Source organism: Erithacus rubecula, assembly GCF_903797595.1.
Source record: "Erithacus rubecula genome assembly, chromosome: 3".
Taxonomy (NCBI): Eukaryota; Metazoa; Chordata; class Aves; order Passeriformes; family Muscicapidae; genus Erithacus; species Erithacus rubecula.
Window position 1 is genome coordinate 34,644,105 of NC_136689.1, and position 22,552 is coordinate 34,666,656.

Here is a 22,552-nt window from a genome sequence, read left to right on the forward strand (position 1 = left end):
TAAGTAGCAATATTTCAGAACCATCATTCATTCCCATGGTAACATGCCCTGATATTACAAGCAGTTAATTATGTCGTTGCCATGTTGTAGACTGTGGGGTTTATTTACAGAAGGAGATAAACCTTTAATGAAAGCATCTTTGAATATATGAACAAAATAAAAACTGCCATTCTATCCCTCATATACAGAACAGCATAGATAATTTCATGGTTATTTTCATAATTTCTCAGCTACAACACATCATCTGTGCCATGAAGTAACTGCACCTGTCTGTCATCTGGATCCCCATTGTAAGGGAAAGAACCTGAGAAAAGACAGCCTAAAAATCCTCAATTGTCTCATTATAAACCATGAGAAGAATATTCTAAACTTGTTTGATATTGTGATAATTTTGTGGCAAATGATGACTGCATATGCATTTTTATAAGCCTGAATTAATATTGTTTTGTTATAATGTGACCTGCAAATGGAATGCATCATACAAAAAGAAGAAATTGGTTGAGTAATAATGTCTGAAAAGGAAGGTTTGCATCACCAATCTAAAAAAACAAAAAAGGAGGCTTTTAAGAATAAGCACTTAAATTTTATCAAATTTAAAAGGCAGGCCTGATTGCTTGATTGGCATATTCATAATTCATAGAAATGTGTCTAACTCTTTGCTGAAGTTCTGTAAGGCTCCCCAACTTTTATATATCTGCATGCTTTTATCAACAACTTAGACATCTATTAACTATATGATAGTTATGTCTGCAGTTAGAAGGGCAAAGAAAACCCAGTACATCACAGAGTTACCTGAATCATACAGCTAAAATGCCAAACTGCAAGCAGTGAATTTTAATATCATCAAATACAAGAAACATGTGTGGAAATAAACATTTCCTGATTTTACCCACAGGATAAATGCCTCTGTTTAGAAAGCTGTGATTCACCAAATTTTAAAGGTCGTAACATATAATCACCTCAAACTATTACTGTATCAAAGAGCACTAATGTGATGCTTCATTACAAATGTTTAAAAAGACCAATGCCACATGAGAGTAGAGAGATGACCTTCCCTGTGCTAAGGAACCACTTTTCTGGCCCAATGCTGAGACAGCATCTCCTGATACAATTAACCCACTTGAAAAGACATGAAAATCCTGAAGAATTCAAAGGAAGAGCACAAAAATGATCTGGTTTGAAAAGTAACCCACCTAAAATGAAATGTAGTGCTCTACTTAGCAAAGACATTGCTGAGAGATTATGGTATTGCTGTGTACAGGTAAGTTAAATGAGGATTTTCAACTTTGCTATTAAAATGCTACATGGGCCAATAGTTGGGTGATGAAGACAGAAAAAATCACTCTCAGAGGAAGAAGTAATATCCTTGAAGTTAAGTGTTCTGACAGTTTACAAGAGGAATGCCATAACTCACCTGCTCTACAGTTTCTGAAACAAAGCCATTTTCATGGGTAAAGGGATAGCTGGGGGTGAATCACATCAGGTGTTGTAGCAGCCCCTTTTCCCTTCAGAAGTAACCAGATATTAACTTGGGTTTTATTTTGCTGCCCTGCTCTGAAGCCCTGAGCAGTGTAAGGACTCTGGAGATACTCCTCAGGGGGTGGTCTGTGATGCACCAGAGAACCCATTTTTTTGCACAGCTGACATGGACAGACAGATTTCAGGTCAGATGGGATTTTGCACATCATCAAGAACCCTGGAAGGTTTTTTTCCCTGCCTTCACGTGGATCATCTGCTGACTGATTTGGGTATATCTAAGCTCATAAATTTGCTACAAATGTAGAGGCTGTGAAGGTTGGTGGTGTCTCTATAGGATATAAACACACTAGTGTAAGACAAATTTACAAAGTTAGTAGCCCAGAATGTTGACTAGACATGCAGGAATATTGTGAAGAAGTACAGGGAGTAGACATGGAAGAGACTAGGCTGGCAGGCTCTGCAAGTGTTGCAGGGATGTCACAATGCACCCAGCACACCCCACAGCCAAAGCTCTGCAAGGGATGGTTTTCCTGGTCCTGTGATGGTAACAAACCACTCCACAGTGCTCTTGGGAGACTACTGGCCCTAACTGCTTTTGTTTCCAATATATTTGGGAAAAAGAATTTTAAACCTGGACACGATCACAGATCATAGGCTTTCAGCTTATGAATCCAGTGCTGAAAGGCAGACTGCTTCAAGGAGATTTGTCTGGGTTTATTCTGATATCTGGTGCAGTTATAGTTGGTGAAATGTTTATGCTTGGAATTGATATCCTTGCTAAACGCTCCTTGTCTTCTTTCCCAGAGGAAGGAAACTTCAGTTTTTCTTCTTGACACAGCAATCTTCTCCCCATCATTTCAGTAGCTAATAATTTATCCCTTTGCTTGCTTCTAACCTCATCATTAGTCATATGCCTTCCCAAAAGCAATACAATACATCAGACTAAAGCTGCTGGGGTTAGAGGTTTAGACCTGGCTTTTCCAGGCTGTGATTCCCAACTTTCAAGTAATACAATATTCATAACTTTTCCTAGGCTTATAACAGTGGCTAGTAAAACACCCACATAAAAGAAAATACAAAATACAACATGGTTTTTACATCTGAACCTTCTGATATCACATGCTTAGTTCTACCCACTGAAATATTCAATTTTAATTTATTTTGCTCAGATATTGCAGGCCATAAATAAAACAAAATTGTTGCAGTTTTGCCCTGATTTCTCAACAATGGTGCTTTTTCACATAAATAAATATACTAACATTTAGAGTTCAGGTCAGCACAGTTTAAAAACATCACCAGTGTTTTTACCAAAACCTCATTAAAAATATTTACACTTGATCTAAGTGCAGTTTTTTGTTTACTTTCTCTGATTTGTCTTGGCAATATGTAGGCAGAATTTTAGACTGGAGTATTTGCTGATTCTATTCCCAGTGTACTGACTTTTATTTTACTATATTTCTTCTTTTCTGAGATAAATATTACAAACTATCAGCCTACAGTAACATTTTAACATATCAAAGGTAATTCTAGATTATGAAAATGTTGCATTTAATGAAAGTCTATGAATCTTATACCTATTGCTATACACGTCAAGTATCACTGTGGGACTGTTGAACTGCAAATGGACTTCAAGTATGAAAGTTCACATGGTTTGAGCTCCAACAAATCTCTTACAATAAAAGAAATCAAAGGCAACTGTGCTAAAATGCCTCTATTTCTTTTTAGCATCATCAGTGGCTATCCTATTCCCAAGTTTAAGTGTGACAGAATGAAGATACAGTGGCTGGCAACATCTGATAAAACAACTTAGTACATCAATTCAATCTTCATCGTGGCTTATAAAATAATATGCACTGTACTACATAAATATTGTTTTAGTTCTAATACAAACACTGAAAGAGCCTTTGCAAAGATTTACAGGTTAATGCAAGGTACTGCACTTACCAAGATGCGTGTTCATCATCTTTGCACAATATTTGCACATAGCTTCCAAATCGTTTAGCTGTCCTTGTAGGAATGAAATCTGGGCCTCTAATTCCTCCTCCTACAATGAAGAGATTATTAGGATTAAACCCACAAAATTTCTATAATGCAGAGTAAAAGTAGTAGCTTAACCCTTGATATGCTTAGATCTCTTTTAACTTTTTCTATTCCTTTTTTCTTGGAAAATTTTATCATTTCATGGAACTAGGGTTTGGTTTTAATATCTCAGTGTTTATTAGTATTATTCTTTTTTCCTTCTAAGGAGTTAAATAAAAATCTATCTACATTGACCTCAGAAAGGTTAATGATTCAGAATTCTTTTATAGACTAGCTACCTAGTTTCACTTGTGCAAACACAGTACTACAACACTGGCTGAAAAAACTCACCAAATGAGAAAAATTCTAATTTCTGCCAGAGTAATTTCCTCAGCTATTCCTTTGAAACCTTTTTTTGAATTTCAAGATATATTACATGAGACCTAGTAATGCATCTCAAGGATGTATTACTCCTATATATTTTGGAACACTTATTTTTGCAACACATCATCCTCTATCTGTATTTAATCCCTACACTTCTGTGCACAGCCAACTTCACTTTCAAACACTGTCATACAAAATATTTAGGTGAAAACTATTTTTAACACACATACTGTAAAGCAGTTACTCTAAATTATTAAATTACTTTTTAAAAATATGCATCAAGTATAATTTAAAATAGGAATATAAAAAATTTATTTTAAGGCCCAGGAGAAGCATTAGTATCCGGCCCTGGATATATGCCCTGTCTAAGCAATGGGAACTATCTCAGCTAAGAATTCCTCTATTTGAATGTCTTTCTTTGCTGGTTTACAAATCCATGCAGTCTTTACTTTGAACAACATACTGCAGAGGAAGGTCACCACTCCTTTGGAAAAATTCTTTCAAAGCTAAGTCCCAAACAGTATTAAGCAGGATTTTGTTTAAGTATGCAATAGAATTCAAGATAATCGGAAAAAGCCAAAGAAACTTTTTAGCCTCCTGTTTTTCTTTGGAGCTTTGTAATTCTACCACAGTCATGCTTGATGGAGATCATTGAGCATTAGAGTGATTTACTTTTCAAATGAAAAAAAAAAACCCAAAACTGATCAGCAAGAATAGAATGACTCAGTCTCGATTTAAAGGTATAAGTGATCTTAACCTCCATCAGAAGCCAAGACAGAACCAAGTAAAGGAAACTTTGTACTAATATATAATAAATCCAAAAGTAATAATAAATGATTAATAAATGAGTAATAAAAAGCAATGTAACCGTAGCATTTGCAAGACGTAGCAGTATCATTTTTTGCTTACAGCCTACACACTTTTCTCCCTACACCTAATAGATATTAAACACTTTCCCCCTGCTCTTTCTTCATATTATATGCTCTCACCTTCTTCTTATCCTCATACTTTGACCACTCAGACCTCAAAGGGATTGATTTCATTTGCCAATTTGGAGTTGCTGAATGACCTCATTCAAAGTCTGCAGTTCTGTCACAGCCTGTACAAGCATATCTGCATTGACATTTCTATTCAAGTGATGTTCCTGCAGAAGACCTTTTTCTACTACAAACAGCTATTGACTGCAAGGAATAATCTACCATAAATTTTAAACTGCCATTGGCACTGCAAGTGCAGCTGTAAGATAGGGAAAAGTGACAATATTTGAGTATTCTACTATAAAATAACACAATCAAATTCTAAAATCATTTGCTAGTAATTGAACCCAGTTTATCTCCTACAGGTGAATAAAAAAAATTAACTTCTTGCAATGAATACTTCCAAGACTCCTAGAACTTTTTGTTTTTTCCTTATTCATAGGTGAAAACTGCAGTAAATTGATCTTTAAATGCTTTTGGATAGCTGAATCCACCCAAACAGAGTCTGAAACTGACCTTTTCAATTATACAACAGTACCTCTTTTCTTGGCAAGTGAGAGCAGTGCTGATTAAACTACATCCCCTGTTCTTTCTGCTCACTGGGATCCAGCATGGGGAGGAGCAGTGTCCAGCACACCCAGCAGGCACAAAGGAGGGAGCTGTGCTCAGGGAGCCACAGACAGTGCAAGAGGTCTCCTTCCCAAGTGGGAAATCTTACACAAGGCTAAATTAACTTGGAGTTCCTGACTTATATGGCACCTGTGGGAAGAGCACCAAGGAGTGCTGGCAGTGGGATGGGCAAATAGGCAAGACAGTTAACATGGCACTTGACACACAAGAGAGCCAGGGCTTTTTGCACAATTAGACAACAGCCAAATGGTGCTGACTTGCTACAGGGTGTAACCTCCACCTCTGCTGTCACCAGTGGTGCTGTGGCCACCTCTGTCACCTCTCCCTGGTGGGGGGGTTGCTCTGTTGTAGTCCCCAGCAGCAGGTGAGCACTTGTAAGAAGAGGCAGGTGTGTTTTATTGAATTGGGGTGACTGACAGGTGACTGACAAGACTTTTCCAGGTGTAAAACTTGACATGACAGACAGGAAGGGTGCAACTGAGGCAAGACACTGAGGAAGAAGGCATGCACTGATAGGAGGGAGGGAACTGTACACTTGTGACTTCTGGCAGCAGAAGGGTAAGCAGAAGCCCCTTGGTGCAGGGCCCAGGCAGCAGAGGGTAAGACCAAGCTCCCTCAGCAGAAGAATTCAGGTTGGACACTGTATCAGAGCACTACCAAGGAAAAGTAATGAGTGACAGTGGGTGGCTGGTGACTCCTCCAGCCTGACATGTCAACTAGAGAGGTCTCTTGCTTGTATGGAGACTCAGTTTGTGGTGTTGCAGAAGACTGTTTGGGGTCACCTAATGTTGTGACTTTTTCCCTGATTATTCATGCATCCACCACAGACAGGGTGATGTGAAACCATTTTAGTTCTAAAGTGGCTGTAGGGCTCCTGAGCAAGGGTGAAGGGGACAGAAACCTTGGTGGTGTTTCCCTTCAATCCTATGGCAAAAGGGAAAAGCCTGGAGAGCATCAGGTATATCAGAGACACCACATATGGTTACATAGTTGGTGGCATTAGCTGAGCTTCAACTATTTTGCTTGTGGCAAAATTTGATGAGGACAGAGAACTTAGAGTAAAGGTCTACCTGGCAAAGATGGGGAAGAAATCTTTGTGAACAGACCTGCTAATCTAGGAGGTGGGACTGCCACAGAACAGGGATCTAACCCAGATACATGTGAGGAATCAGCACATACAGACAAGGTAGGCAGAAGGTCCACTTGGCTGAGTAAGGAGCTTCCTAATGAACTAAAATGGGAAAAGCACATATGGAGGTGGAAATGGTGGAAATGGAGAGCACATGTGTGGAAACAATGACAGGAAACAAAGGACAGGCACATAATCATTGTTTGGGCACATGAACAAAACTAGGAAGGACAAAGCCCCATCTGGAGCAAAAATTAATGGGGGACATTTAGGGGTAACTAGAAGTAATCTTGTAAGTATACAGAGCAGCAAAAGGAGATTCAAGGAAAATGGTCTATTGCTTACTAAGGGACATAAGACAATGACACGATACAGAAAAGGCTGCAGCACTTGAATCCATTTGTGTATCTCACTTTTTAGGCCAATTCTGTTCCCAGACTCCTGCATGTACTGTTTGGAAAGGAGAGGGATGGCTATGGAGGGAGGAAGGGCATAAGCTGGTGAATACCTGAAGAAGCAGTGTGTGTCCAAATACATGGGACTACATGGGATATACTTGGATGCTGAAAAACTGACAGGGTAATTGCAACATCACTGGCTGCTACCTGTGAAAAATCACTGCTATTACAGAACATCCTTGATGTCTGCAGAAAGGTTAATTTTACATACATACTAAACAAGAGTGAGGAGGGATATCTAAGGAGCTATACATTGGTTGACCTCACCTTAGTCCTTGGAAAAATTGTGGAGCATGTCCTCTTGGAATCAATTTCCAGCATGTAAGGGATAAGACAATAATCAATAAAAGTCAACAAGGGTTTACCAAGAGCAAACCATGCTTGACCAACCTGGCTGCCCACTATGATGAAATGACTGGGCATGCAGATGAAGGGACGGAAGTGAATGCAATGGAGTTTTACTTTAGTTAGGCTTTTGACACATTTCCAAAAGCATCATCACTTATAACATGGTGAAGTATGGGCTGAATGAAAGGACTGTGGGTGGGCTGGATTGTTCAGAATCCCAAGCTTAAGGAACAGAATTGGTGTCTTGATGTTCAGTTGATGTTTGGAAATGAGCACAGTAACAAATGAAGACACTACTCAGTATGTTGTATAAGTGCTATGAAGACACTGCCCAGTATCTCCATCAATAACCCAGATAAGGAGACTGAATGTACACTCAGTAGAGTTTCAGATGATACAAAAATGGGAGGTGTGGCTGCTGTGCTGACTGGTGGAACTTCAACTCACAAACACTATGAGACATGGGAAGCCTAGGCAAGAGAAGCCTTTTTGAGGTTTCTGTTTTAGAAATTTCTGCAAGTGCGTAATTCTGCACCTGAGAAGAAAAATCTCAATGTATCAGTGCAGGGAAGGAACTCTTAGTTTCAGATATGCCAAAAAGGGTATGGAGGCTACAGTGGCTGTTGAGCTGTTTTTAACAAACTTCTCTTATCATGAATAATGTAAACAGCTGGACTGAGCTACATTATGAGCAATGTAGTCAGCAGATCCAGGACAGTCATTACAACCCTTTCTACTCAGTGCTTGTGAGCCCTTGCTTTTAATAATGCTTTTCAAAGGGCCTGCAGTTCAAAAACATTGGGAGACTGGAGAGGACCCAGTGCAGGGCTGCTGTGAAGGTTACAGGTCTGGAGGAGAGGCTGAAGGAGCAATGTTTCTTTATTTTGGTGAAGAGGAGCTCAAGGGGGATCTACTGGGAGCCTGTAACTGCATGGTGGGACAAAGATGATGGAATCAAACCCTTCACAGATGATATGGAAGGCACTATGGCCCAAAACTGCCCCTTGGAAGGCTGAAGTTGGTCATTAGGAGAATATTCTTCATAACAAGATCAGTGCAGCACTGGAAGAGGTTACCTATAGAAGAGGTAATTTCTATTCAAAGTCACTGATCTGACCCAATGTTAGTGATTGTCTAATTCCAAGTAGCAGCTAAGCAAAAGTCTCTTCTGTACAACATTTTTAAGACTAATCTTTTCACAGTACCTTTCAAAGATTGCTCTGTACAGGTAAGCAGCAAAATCACAAAGCCCCTCAGGAATGAGGCCCTTTTTTTTCAGTAATCTAATGTCAAATTCTTTATCAGTGTTAGATGAAACAACTGATTTATAGCCAGCATAATGCAGATGCTCTCAGTGCACTATACACTGCACACTTTCCTCTAAGTGCAACTTTCCATCGTGCTAACAAAATGAGTAGCCTGGATACAATTTTTATGTTGTGTACATATAGCAGTGCTGATTTGATCTCATGCATGAACAGAGACTTATAAATTCTTCAAACAGGCCAAACCTAAGTCAGGAGAAATCCAGTATGGTCTGGACCAACCTTTCAGCTGAAACTGCCCTTTCAGCTGATCTGACACACACATCACTAGAAACAAACAGACAATGATTCCAACTCATTCAGCCAAAATACAAAATCAGTCTCAATTTACCAAACAACATGTTCTATAAAGCTCAGTATTTTCTAATATTGGGAGCTGCATTATGAGGAAGAGAAGCAAATCAAGCAGCAAATCAAATAAGGAATCACTGCATCTGACATGGGAGACCAAGATCTGCAAATTTACGTACGCAATCTTGCATAAAAACAACTTAATACTTTCTGAAAATTCAGTTCCAGGGTTCTCAAAAAACTATTAAACACCTTCAGCCATGCAGATGATATACAGCCTTACAGATAACCATTAACATCTGGAATTTAACTGGAGAATGAAAAGGAAATAGTTTATTTGTGGTAATACATTGATTTACATTTCACTAACAATATTAAGCAGGATAGAATTTATGTCTCCAGTCAAATCAAGATTCTATTTGAGTGCCTTCATACACACATCTCTAACTATTTTCCTGGTTTTGGCAAGATTGAATCTGAAAAACACTTGACTTATGTTTCTCATACTCTTCTTTCTTCTTATCCACATATAGAACTTTGCTGACATTGCTACACTTCAATTTTTTCTCTTTTGCCATGAGAGCTAATTATTTTGTGATTAATTTTTTGGCAGTTCTTTGCTATTTCCACCCCAGTCTATACAATTCTGGTACTCTGCATTTGTCTAAAATTTGTTCTTTTGTTTTTATTACCCTTCCTTTCACCTATCTTCTCACCTTTACAAAGAGAGCTATGGAAATAAATTTTTATATCCTTCCTTTTCTTCTGAGCTCATAATGAGATCAGTGATGCCTCTCCCATGCCCCATTTTTCATCAAATTTTACTGCATCAGAAAAAAAGCTGTGAATAACTGAAAGTGGTCAGTATAGTCAAGAACAGAAACCTTTACATTTTTGACATTGTAATCCTATCCTTTTACAGCTCATGGCTTTACAATATGTGCAATATGCTTTGCAGACCTGGGTAAGGGCACTGGAATTTGGTATCCTTTACAAAGTCTGATAGTTTTGGAAGAAGCCTCTCTTTCTCAAAATTGCTTTTATCAGTTTAAACAAATTTTCTCTCAAATACATGGCATGTAGCTTAAGACAGAATTGTGGAAAACAGGGAATATAAACCCAGAAAATCAGGATTGTAATGCCTTTCTTTCACAATACCATTTAGTTTTCAGTCTTGCTATGCAGGACATTAAAGAAAAATTGTACATTTGTCTGTTTAACCCATGTAGGAAACTCAAGGAAAAGCAAACTGCTGTCAAAGCTTACAACAATGTATGTCCAAGCATTTCATTCATGAATGCTCTGAATGGCAAAATTCCATTCATCTTAAATCTGAATCCTGAATAAGAATCAACTTGGCAGCACTACCAAGTGTTAAGTGCTGTGGAAAAGAAACTATTCAAAGAGAAAAGTATTTAAAGGCATTTAAGGTATTTAAGCACTAATGTTGAAATTTAAAAAATAATTAAAAAGCCCACCAAACCAGTGACAGAACTGAGCTGGCAGAAGAGCCCAGTCTTCCTGAGGTGGGTTCTGATGCTGGTCAATGATGGGTTAGGTGAAGTGTAGAGAAAACAGAATTTCGTGACATAAACATGTAATGGTACTGACCAGAATACTCTTCCAGACTATACAGATCTGCCCATCAGGGGTGTCTTGAGCTCAAGGTGGTGTGGGCTTTTTTTGTTTGCTTACTTGTTTTTCCCTGCAGTTAATAGCTACTTACTCAGTCAAATTTTCAGGTTTTTCAGTATTCACAGAAAGAGCACAGGAAACATTCCATATCTCTTGGCAAATTGGCATGGGAAATTAGAAAATAATTTTGATGAGGTATCAAAACATTTAGAGGAAAATAATGGGAAAAACAAGATTGATACATGGAAATCCTGAAGTCAGGGACTTTCTAACAGTCTTATCAGTACTTAGGTTCTTATTCATAAATTATACACACAGTATACTTTTAAGATGTCAGTAGCAGTTTACATGTCAAACAAGACTCAGATGTAATGCATAAATTGCTTTCTCATTTAATTTTAAGCAAATTCCCCTGGAGTAAAAAGGAAGTGGTTACTCCTTTCATTTTGTGGGAATTAATTTAATTTTCTAATCTAAGAATTAAATACAAGATTTAACCTTATAATCTTGAATCTTTTGATAGTTGAATGCTGGTTGACACCCCCATAATTTTTTTATATTCTATGCCAGCCATAGAATAGTGCACAGCATATGATGACATTTAAACCAGAAACCCCCATTTCTGAGTGCTGAATTACATGCAGTGGAACTTAACCCAAGCTTTTAATTTGTTTTATTTACGAATTTAACTTGTTATTTAACTGTATCAATCTTGGTACCTCATCAGGACCAAGGCCTTGCTCTGCTGGATGCTGTACAAATATAAAGATCCTGCTTCTCTGAAGGACTTCATGGTGTAAGCCAAGAGACAACAGATGGCTGGAGACACACATATGGGGAGGACATGGAAACAATATGGCTATATTAGTCAGTCCTCTAGACATGGCTTCAGCATGGAGCTAAACTGTTGGTGATGAAAAGGAGGCTTTTTTGAGAGAGTTTTCATAGAGCTTTTTTTTTTTGCAGATGTTTTGAGGAAGTTTCTTCTATATGGAAGGGGCTATGAAATGATTAGATGTAAGTACACCAAGCACATCAGAGTCAGGGGTGAAATGTATATTGCCACTTTTACATTGAAAATTTTGGTACTTGTGAAATTTTTGCACAAAATGAAATTTCTTTAATATTAATATATTACCCAGGGAGGACATAAAGAATTTCAGATTCTGCCTTCATATACTAATTCCAGCAGAAGCAGAGGTTATGCATTGACTTCCTGTGCTGAACCATTATCTGACAGTTTTTATATGTCTATGTGGTAGTTACATACTTATTTCAGTGCATTTTTAAATCAGAAACCTTAAAGCACAAACAGGTTCTCTGTCAGATTAGAGAAACTTTTTATTTTAATCTTTTTTCTCCTCTGTCTTATCATTATTTTAACCTGTTGCTTTCCAATTTTGCTTTCTGGTAGTACTCAAAATATCTCAAAATATATCAGAAGACATCTGAGGAAGCACAAATGAATTAGGCAAACAGTAATCCTGGAAGTCTAGGTTCCAAACAGTGCTGTCAAAGTTAAAACATTTGGGCACAATGCATCCTCTTCTGCTCAAAGAAGTAAATTCAGAAGACTAACTATCTGTTTTAAAACCTGAAACAGAACTGCCACTGCCAAATCTTTTGTGAACATATATCTGTGACAACCTTCTGAAAGGGATAGGGGGAAGGGGACTGAGAAAAAATAAGAAAATAAAACAAAAAATGAAGGAAAGGTCAAAAAAATACCCACTGTGACTCAAAGGAGCCAAGCTAAATCAGGTTATGTACCAACACAACAACAACACCACCAAAAAATTATTTGGTTCAGAAGGCTCAGATTGAAAACAAGTATCAAAGACAAGAAAGGAATTTTATTATAGATAAAAATGTTCAAGTAGAATGAGACCAAGACAAATTTGGCAATAAATTAAAATGCTAGAAGGCATTCACCTGCAAAGGCACATGTTTTTGGGAATTAGTATAAGCCTTACTTCCTCTGTGTGCTCTCTATAACAACACAGTAAGGGATGGCATCTCATGATGCTTCTCCAAGCATAAACAGAACAAAGAGATTATAATAAAGGTTTAAAAGAATAAAAATTTCAGCCTTTTTGTACTTAACATTCCCCCTCAAAATAGAGAACAAGCCCCAACAAAACTGAAGGGGCTGTAACTTGGATTCTATATAACCAACAACACAGGAACTCTCTTCCAACATCCAAATTTCTAGCACTCTAGACTTAGCATCTGTTGAGGAGACCCACTTTCAAAATGCAAGAAAAAGTGTTATTTTACTGCATTATGCATATGTAGCTTTCTTGAAATATAAGAAACAAGAATTTGTGGTAAATTATTTCTCTTCTTTCCTTGCCCCCCAGTTTTAGGAGTTTATATGTTATTTTTCTTTACATATAAGAAATATTTATTTAACATCCATATTTATTTATAAACTCTACTAAGACTGGTGACTTTGAGGCAAAACAGCTGTTTTATTGCATTGATGTATGATTATAAATTTATTTGATTTATTGTCTCTTAAAACAAAGCTAAAAATACATAGAAATTTGGAAGAAAAGGAGAGTTGGTGCCTCAGAGGATCTCCCTACAACCTACAACAGATATATTTAATCTCAATTAAAGTCCTGAAAGTAGCTGAAACTCTGGCTAACAGCTTCTAATCATCAGGTCCTGCTGTTGAATTTCCATCTTAAACAGCTCAAAGTAAATTTGCCAGCTTCGTTTGCCATATCCCACCTTGCCTGAAGATGTCAATGGCAAAGGACTACAGGCTTGGAAATTTTCGAAAGCAGCTCCCACAGTTAAACCTATTATTGGAACAGGTTTCAGGTGCACCAGCCTCACTGTTCAGAGCCAGAAACCACCAAATGTACTACTGGAGCATGTGAAGGATTTGTTTTCATATAACCTGGGTACATCTTCCTCTTAAAAATATTCCACTTGTATGGTCAGACAATTTTTCCTTAGCAGGAAGATGGGAAGGATAAATATGACTAATAGAGAAAGCTCCTGTGTGGAGACAAAGAAAGCAGGGATGGAAGGAAACCTCTTCTGCAAGCAGACACAAGACATGGGAGACTTATCTACCTGCTGGCACTGCACTGTAAAAAAGAAATCTGTAAAAATTGGCAAGATCCATGGAATGCAAAAAGCTGGGCATAACTTGTGGATTGGGTAGGCACTGAACAGCTGAGAAAATAGGTAATATTCCACTTGGTAAAGGAATAGATAAGAACAAAGAGCTGTAGGGTACTAGAAACTATCCCTTTGAACAGAAATGCTGATAAAAGGCTTCTCTCAATGCTGCTGTTGAGATTGTCAGCTTAAGAATATTGGAAAATTCCTTCATAAATAATAAAACTGATACATTAATTTAGATGGTACGGCTGCAAGCATTTTGGAAATAGTTATAAATAAACACATAGGCAAATGAGAATCCCATTTCTTCCATTAAGTTTCACTATCACATCTGAGGGACTTTCTGTCCCATCTGTTACACACATTGCTGGCCTTTAAGACTGCATAAGCCCGCTGTGGCAAATGTAAGAGAAATGTGAGCAGGGAAACACTAACATGTTTACTGGAACCTTACTGAAAGAGTTGATTAGGTGTTATGTACTTACATAATTATGCTTCTTGATTTTGCTGCCTGAATAAGCTTTCTAATACACACAGTTCAACATAAACAGTCCTTTATGAAGGACTCCCAAAGCACATCCTTTGTTAAACTCATACCCATTTAAATTCTTTTTAAGCATCAGTTGCAAAATACTTTCACTAAATTTTCCTCTGGTCAGTCTGGATGTATTTGACCTTTGGCATGATTCCTAGCATGACTGAGGAGGTAGACCAAAGCAGGATTATTTATTTAAGGGTTTTGGAATCTTTAATTTTTCAGAGTTTAAGAAAGGTAATACTTAAGTATAGTGATTATGTAGGGGCTATAAATATATCCCATTGATACTACATTGTTAAAAAAACAGAAGTACAAGTCTTGTTGGTTTTATAGGGAATTGCTTGATTTAACGAAGCACAGACAAAAATAAGAATCAAGCTATTAAATGCATAGCCACAATCTATTTCAGTGGGAAAAAAGCTTCCAAACACAAAAACCCTTTCTGCCAAAAATCTCCCAAATAAAACAACAGCCTGGTTTAGAGGCATGTGTCTCATCCACATCCATGTTTTTGTTGAGAGTTCAGTACAGGTCTCTCAGCTCTCCACAGAAATGGACAGTAATTTCATGGTGTTATTTTAAAAGAGCAGGATGAAGAAATGAAATTCCCACTGAAAATGAAAAATGGGGCAGCTCAAGTGACCAACACAGACCCTCTGATATGTTTTTCTTTGCCACTGGGGCGCTGATGGTCTCATTCATTCATGATTTTGGTAATCTTTAAATTTTTTTCTGACAGTTTCAAAGGGCTGCCCAATAAATTTCAGTGTTCTTACTGCCTTTTTTCAAGTGATTATCAGTCTGCTTCTGTGCAGAAGTTATTGGAAAATATTATTCACCTATATATATCTGAATCTTTTGTAGAGAAAGATAAGCTTATACTGACATTTCAAAAATATTCCAAATGGCCCCACAGGACTGTTCTGTATACATGTTTATTGCTTATAATATGACAGAAAAAGCACTGCAGAATCTCTTGGGTTTTTATTAATATTTTTTTTTCTAAGCAATTAACTTCCTGTTTTTATCACAGTGAAGATTCTTTGCCCTGAAATGAATCACTCAAAAAATGATAAGGAGATCTAGGATTCAAAGCTGCCACCCATGCATACAGCTGTTGCCTGACTAAATTACAAGAAACTTGCAAGTATTTCTAATAAAAACTATAAAAGGCAACTTATTTTTTCTTCTACTGTTTTCAGCTCTTTCATTTAGTGACAGGATGTCATGTAAGCCATAGGAAGGCAACCAAGAAAAGAATCATAGTTCCAAAATATCTCAGAGGCTTTTCTAAAAACCCTGTTCATGTGACTTGTCAACATCTGAAATTTAATATTGTTTCATCTAACCCTAAAAATAGACAAGCACTGAAGTATTAAATAAATTGCATTTTTTTTGTGTGTCTGATTTGTCCTGTCACATCAGAATAAGGAAGACATATGTCCTCCAGTATTAACTACAGTTAAACATTAAGGCACTAAAGTATTTTAAACTTAATGGCATTGAGAATAATCCACATGCCTTTTCTTTAGGCCTAACAAATCCAATATACTGATCAAGAACTGGCTGATGTACACAGACAAACAAACTTATTCTGGGCACATTTTATGATGCTTAATGAAAAAAGGACATTTGTACTTCTAAATAAATGGCAATGGTAAATCTGAACTGACAAGTACTTTACTTAAAACATTCTAAAGAAATTTAAAAAGTAACAGTCAGGAAAAGATACCTGGTAATAAAAACCATCTCCAAGATGTGTATCATGCACAGAAGCGATTTTTGCATACATGGTTTTCTTTGTGTGGTTGTCTAGTATTTATTTTATCATCTCGTTGGTTTTCATACACCACTTCTACTTGAGCAGAACTGTCAAGTTTGTATGCTTAAACTCAGGCTCTTAAATCACTACAGCAGATGCCTATTTAATTGAAAATAAGGGCATACATTAATTTTCTAACCTGTGGGGGTAGTCATAACTAACTTCAAATCAGTCAGAGTAGCTACATATACCACAGACAGTAACAGTTGTTTATACATGCTTGTGGGGACAATAGCATATGTTGTCAAATTTGATTTAATTAAAAAGTCTGTGCAATCAAAACCAGCATAAAGCATGACACTTCTGTTCAGGATATTTTTGCAAAGAAATAAGGACTCTGATTGACCATGTTTGTAAATTCCTTTAGTAAAGAAAATAAACTGCTCCAGATTTTCCTTAGAAATGTCTCCTTCTTGGGAACTTTTTAACTAATGTTCTTTCCAAATGGATAATTAGATTTTTCTTAAGTTGAAACTTTTATGTAGAAATTTACTTATTAAAGCACAAAGTTTCTCCAAATCAGAACTTTATTTTCAGCCAAATCCACATTTTCCTAATGTTTTTTTTTCTTTTTAATAGTTTTAAAAATGTTTATATTGCTTGACTCGGAAGTTTTCTCTCTGGCACATCTCTATGTCTGAAAGCAATTTACAGAATATTCTGCCAGAAACTAGGACCAGCCAAGCATATTTGCTAGAATCAATGTCTAAACAGCTCTGCTATTTGCCAAAAAGAGGGGTAAACTTTCTTTAATGGTAGCTGGAGATATAAGTGAAACATCATGAGAAATAAATGGACCACAAATGCACTCTTTATTACAACTCCACCCAAAAGTAGAGGGCAGTAGGCAGGCTGGGAGAGGAAATTCTGTAGGACTTTATTCCAGCAAGACTGAACTATTCAGAAGATACTGGGCACCAGAGTGCATTACAGATCAAAAATTTCTGTGTTTGTTTATGGGGAGACAGCTCCAGAAACTGCTGCTTAAGTGATTCTTGTTAGAAAGCCACAAAGGATACAAAGGAGCAGAGAACCAACTCAATGCTGGGCACAAAACAGACTTCCAAACTTTTCTGGTGGACCTCAAATTTACATTCAGCTTTGTGCCACTTAACAAGAATGTAAAAAACATCAGCATGCCATGGGCTGCCAAAACATGAACTGATATTTTGCATTCAGCCCTGAGGCTGTAGATTCATTTCTTTAACTAAATAAAGCAGGGGACATCTGTTTCTGGTAACAGAAGTAAAGAAAAAATTACTCCACTGATCTTTGCATCTGAGGTGAAAAAATATGTAAAAGAATAAATATAACACAAATGTTACTAGCCTAAAAAAGTCTACTTAGTATGAGACATGGACACATTTTATTCCTGGAGGCAATGAAACAAGTTAAGCATCAATTTTGATCATAACTCTCACAGATGAAGCCCAAGTCGTTGGACTGGCTTTAGGAAAGAAAGAATTTAGGTATGTCACATTCCTCTGTGAGAGTTTATCCTCTCACAGAATCCCAGGATGGCTGAGGTTGAAAGGGACCTCAGAAGCTCATCCTGCCCATGCCCCCGCACAAGAAGGGCCACCAAGCATGGCTGGTGCCAAGGATTAGTGTCCAGATGGCTTCTGAGTATCTCCAAGGATGGAGAATCCACAGTCTGTCTGGGCAACCTATGCCAGTGCTCAGCTGCTCTCAAGAGCAAACAGAATGTTTCCTGGATGATGAGACAGAGCCTCCTGTGCAGCAGCTGGTGCCCATTGCCTCTGGTCCTGTCACTGCCCCACTGAAAAGAGCCTGGCTCTGCTCTCTTGATACCCTCTCTCCAGATACTGATACACACTGGAGAGATCCCTCTGAGCCTTCTCTTTTCCAGGCTAAACAGCCCCATCTCTCTCAGCCTTTCCTCACAGGAGAGATGCTCCAGTTCCTTCATCAACTTTGCTGGACTTTCTCCACATGCCCACATCTCTCTTGTACTGGGGAGCCCAGTGCTGGACACAGCACTCCAGGTGCAACCTGTGACAATGACATCCCTGTTCATCCCATGATACTATGACAGTAATGCCCTCTGGTCTGTGAAAATGACTTATTTTAACTGCATGCATTTTTATATATGCATTCCATTTCCACTTTGCTTGGAAAGGGTATTAGAAATGCAAGGATGAAGAGAAAATGGATTATCTTTCATCTGCCACATCAAGAATAACTGATTATAAAGCCATCTTTTTATAAAGAGATTGATGAATTGCAATGTTCCAACAAAGGTAATTTCCCTAATACTTAACAACATAATCTGTATAATTATAAGATTAAAAATGTAAACCAGTTTAGTTTGAAAATAAAACAATGGGTGGATCCATTATATTTTCATGCCTTCTGCTTCCAGAAAGCAGCTGTAAATTAAGCAATTGTACAATCTGAGAATACTGATGCAACTACTTCAGGACCTCAGGAAGAACTCTTTGGGCTACTCTATATGGAAAGTGAAGTACCATGATATTTACAGGAAAACAAAACCCAAACATTCTCTTTGGCAAGAGAAAACAGATTTAAATGAACCTTTTCCTCTTGGATCTGCTACAAATTCCGTTTGCCTATATTAAGGGTTAGTCAAAAACTGAACCCAAGGAAATGGATTTTGATAGCTTAAAACCTTTCCTAATAGTTTAATTATAAAATGCTAAAATACAAATTACATATCAAAGTTCAAAGAATTACTTTGAGAATTTATGCCTTGATTCATCATGATTACCAATCCACTAAAAACTGTAATAAGGACAACAAATCTGTTATAATGCATAATTCTTTATCCAAAATTCTTTATGAAAACATTAATATAATACCACAAAATTTGGGACATTATTTACTCGAAAAAACATGTTAATAATTCATGGATTTTAACTGAGTATGAATATATAATAGTAAATTCTCCTGTCTCCTATTAGAGGACTAAGGAAGAATTATTCTTCAACTCTACTGGTGCAAAACCCCCAAGTTCTGGCCTGGATAAAAGTTGCAAGTGAAAGCTGTATTTAGATCTTTTAAGCCACATAAAAAGAAAAATTCAATATTGCTGTATTTATTTTTCTTCAACTCATGAGGACAAGCAGAAACAAATTAAATTGTTGTTTTAGCTTTAAACGAAATTCAACATGTTTTAAATGGTCACAAACCAAAATTATAGCTTCTTGTTGACTAACCACAAAACACAGCTTTTCTTTAGACAACAGTAAAGCATTTGGAACAAGAATTAAGCATGCTCATTCAGTGAATAAAAACTGAACAAAGTTGCACAAAGTTGTGCATTTCATTAGAATGTTTTGAATATCAAATTGAAAACATGATGTGACTATTAATAAAGATTCTGTGGTTTAAATAAAAAGCACTGAGAAGTTCAAATGAAATTTCTATGCAATATAAGCTCCAAACACCTGAAGAATGCTGTAATTCCTACATATTGAAATCAATAGGCAGTTAAATGAGCCTATATTTCTGAAAAAAGAATGGAGAAAACCACTGTGCATTCACCTTACGAAAAACACAACTTATTCCATCTACTTTGTAACTGTTTTCTAGTCAGCAGAGAGACAAAGAGAAATGCATTTAGAGAAAAAACAAGAATCCTCATGTTCCATGGCACACCTAGTTTTTCAAGGTAGTGCTCCTAAAATATCTTGGAAGGGATGAGAATTTCTTTGGAACATACCCATTCTAAGAGCTGATTTTCTTGGATGAGAACAATCTGTTTAAATACTAGCTTCTGGTGACCAAATGGAAGGTCAGAGCTGTGCAAGAAATAGAACTGTGACTGCAGACTACAGATGCTACAGACACTGGGAAACCTCTGATGTATTAAGGATTTTCAGGGACAACAGATGGACATGTTTGGATCTGCTGAGCATTCAAGCTTCCCACTGAACTGTTTATTAACTTCAGGACTACATCAAAAGTTTAACAGAACAAAAAATCTTACAGGACTTCTCTCGTCTTTCTCAGAGGCAACAGGCACTTTCACAGTTTCATTTCAGGAAGGATAATGGGATGGAAGCCAAAATGGAGGTGTCACTCAACACAAAAAGTTGAAATAGCTTATTTCTGCTTTGGCCATTAATGTGTGCTTAGTGAAACATTTCCAAGTACAAGAGCTCAATGTATGGAAGGAACGAGCAATGCAGTGTGACATTAAAAAAGTTAAAAGAACCCACCGACTCTTTTCTGCTCATAGTTTTGCTTTGGGAACGTGAGCGGGAGATGGTGCTGAAAAAGGAATCCTTTTTTGATGCAGACAAAGGTGGAGATCCTGTAAATTCACGTCCTCCAGACAAGCTCTCTATGCTTGGAGATGAACTGATGTTTTTTGAACTTTGGCCTGTAAACCAAGTATAAAAAAACAAAACAGTTTATGAATGGGCATTTTCTTTCCCCCACAAATACTTCCTTGTCTTAACTGACATTGACTGAGAGTCACAGACAGCCCAACACAGAATGAAATGTTGAAGTGTGTCAGCATGCACTGAGAGACTGAAGGACTGCTCTCACATGGAACTTCTGTATGAGAGAAGAACACACAATCTTTGTGTATATATAGATATATACACAAACATACACTACCTAGTACACACCTAATGCTAAATAATGTGTGTGTGTGTATATATATAGACACATATACACAGATATATATATATATATATATATATATATATATATATATATATATATATATATATGTATATGTAAATACCACCTCACTATATGCACCCTAATACATCCAGAGACTAAGGAACTTCATGCCCTGTGAGGCAAAATGAGCAAAGTACCATCTCATAATAATAATAAAAAAATCTGATGTCATCAGTATTACAATGGAAATAGTTTTTTTCCAACTATAAAACTTGGCAAAGAATGCTAACAACAAGAACTTCGGATTCCAAAAGTGGGTTGGACACTGAATATCTAGATCACAATATTTAGACTTCAAAGAGGCAAAAAAGTAAGTTATGTTTGGAAAAGAAGGTAAGTTTTCATGCTTCAAATTTTAAAGCCATCTCCACCTAACAGACACTTTGATGAAGTTTACTTAGTAGTTACTTATTGTCATTTCATGGAGCTTTTGAGAAGAATCCCACATTGTTTACTATCACAGTGAAGACATCTGGGGTGAAATCTGGGCTGGTTCACCATGGCACTGTATGCACCAGGCAGCCTCTGATAAGGACCATTTCTTCTACTTGAGGCTTACAAAGTGTTTCCAAATATTTAAATTAAAATTTTATTTTCATTAGTTCCAGGAGGAAAAATAACCCCAGTATGTCAGTTGTCATCAACTTTCATTAAGAATATATCGCCTTAGAACAGATGCTGGTTTAAAAAATCTTTTTATCAAGTGTATGATGAAGTCAACCTAGAATGACTCCATGAAATTGTAGAGTTTTCCATTCTGGAAAAAAGTTATATAGCACATAAAACTAATGCTCAAGAATTCTCTGTGTCTCTTGTTTGATGGTTATTCTGATGAGAGGGTTTATGTTCTCCTTGTTCCTTTCCTCTGTGCTTTCATACTACCATCTATAGCATCAAGTATGATCTGCTGCAATTAAATCCTTCACATTTTCTTAAGGGAATAAATACAGATTTATTTGAAATACACTTATTGCCAGGAGTGAGTTTGTTGAATGCCGAGAGGCTGAACTAGCAAAGAACAAAACATCATGAGTGAATAAGCAGACCTTAAATGAGAACATCCAAGAAAGGATCTGGGTTTAATAGTCACAACATTTTACAGAAAGAAAACTCATACAAATTGCTTCCCACCTTGTCCTTCATCTTCTGTTGCTTTATTCTGCTCACCTCTCCCATTACCCTCCTACATTTTATGCCCTGCTTCTCATGTTTTTATGGACCTTCCTGTCTGCCTCCCTCTTCTTCAGATCCCTTCACATCACCTGTTCTGCAACTTCTTTACCTTTTTCCTTTATATATTCTTTACTTCCCATCAAATTCATTCAACTGGATCTTTCTGTTTCTTCACAGACCTCCTCCAGGCACTTCCTACCAACCACCTAGTCTGAGGAGTTTCCTTAAAAGAGCATGAGACAGAGGCTGTTGTAGATCTCACGTAACTTTTGCCTTCACTTTTTATAGAAAAATGGGATATGCATTAATCGAGTACACTGTAAATAATTCTGGAGATGAAAAAAGGGAAAACACTGCATGGCAAACAGCAGAAATAATTCAGTTGCAAGAAAATTTTTAGAAAATTTCTAATTTTAGGATAAAATCATGTCACTTGGCAACATCATTATCCTTACAGTTGCCTTTATGTAAGAAAAAGACCTTTGATGCATTTCATAGTGGCAATTTACACTGGAAGTGTGCTTTTGCA

The 22,552-nt window shown here is 37.0% G+C and overlaps 1 protein-coding gene across 2 annotated transcripts in view; it reads right to left on the bottom strand.

Annotated features, from left to right (window-relative positions):
- The window catches only part of TBC1D5 (TBC1 domain family member 5), a 309,248-nt gene that overhangs the window by 17,853 nt on the left and 268,843 nt on the right, over positions 1-22,552 (bottom strand). For both annotated transcript variants that reach the window (XM_079299429.1, XM_079299430.1), the window contains 2 exons: positions 20,376-20,539; positions 3,424-3,523 (listed from right to left, as the gene is read on the bottom strand). In XM_079299429.1, coding sequence (XP_079155555.1) covers positions 3,424-3,523; positions 20,376-20,539 — 264 coding nt within the window. The remainder of the gene's footprint in view (positions 1-3,423; positions 3,524-20,375; positions 20,540-22,552) is intronic.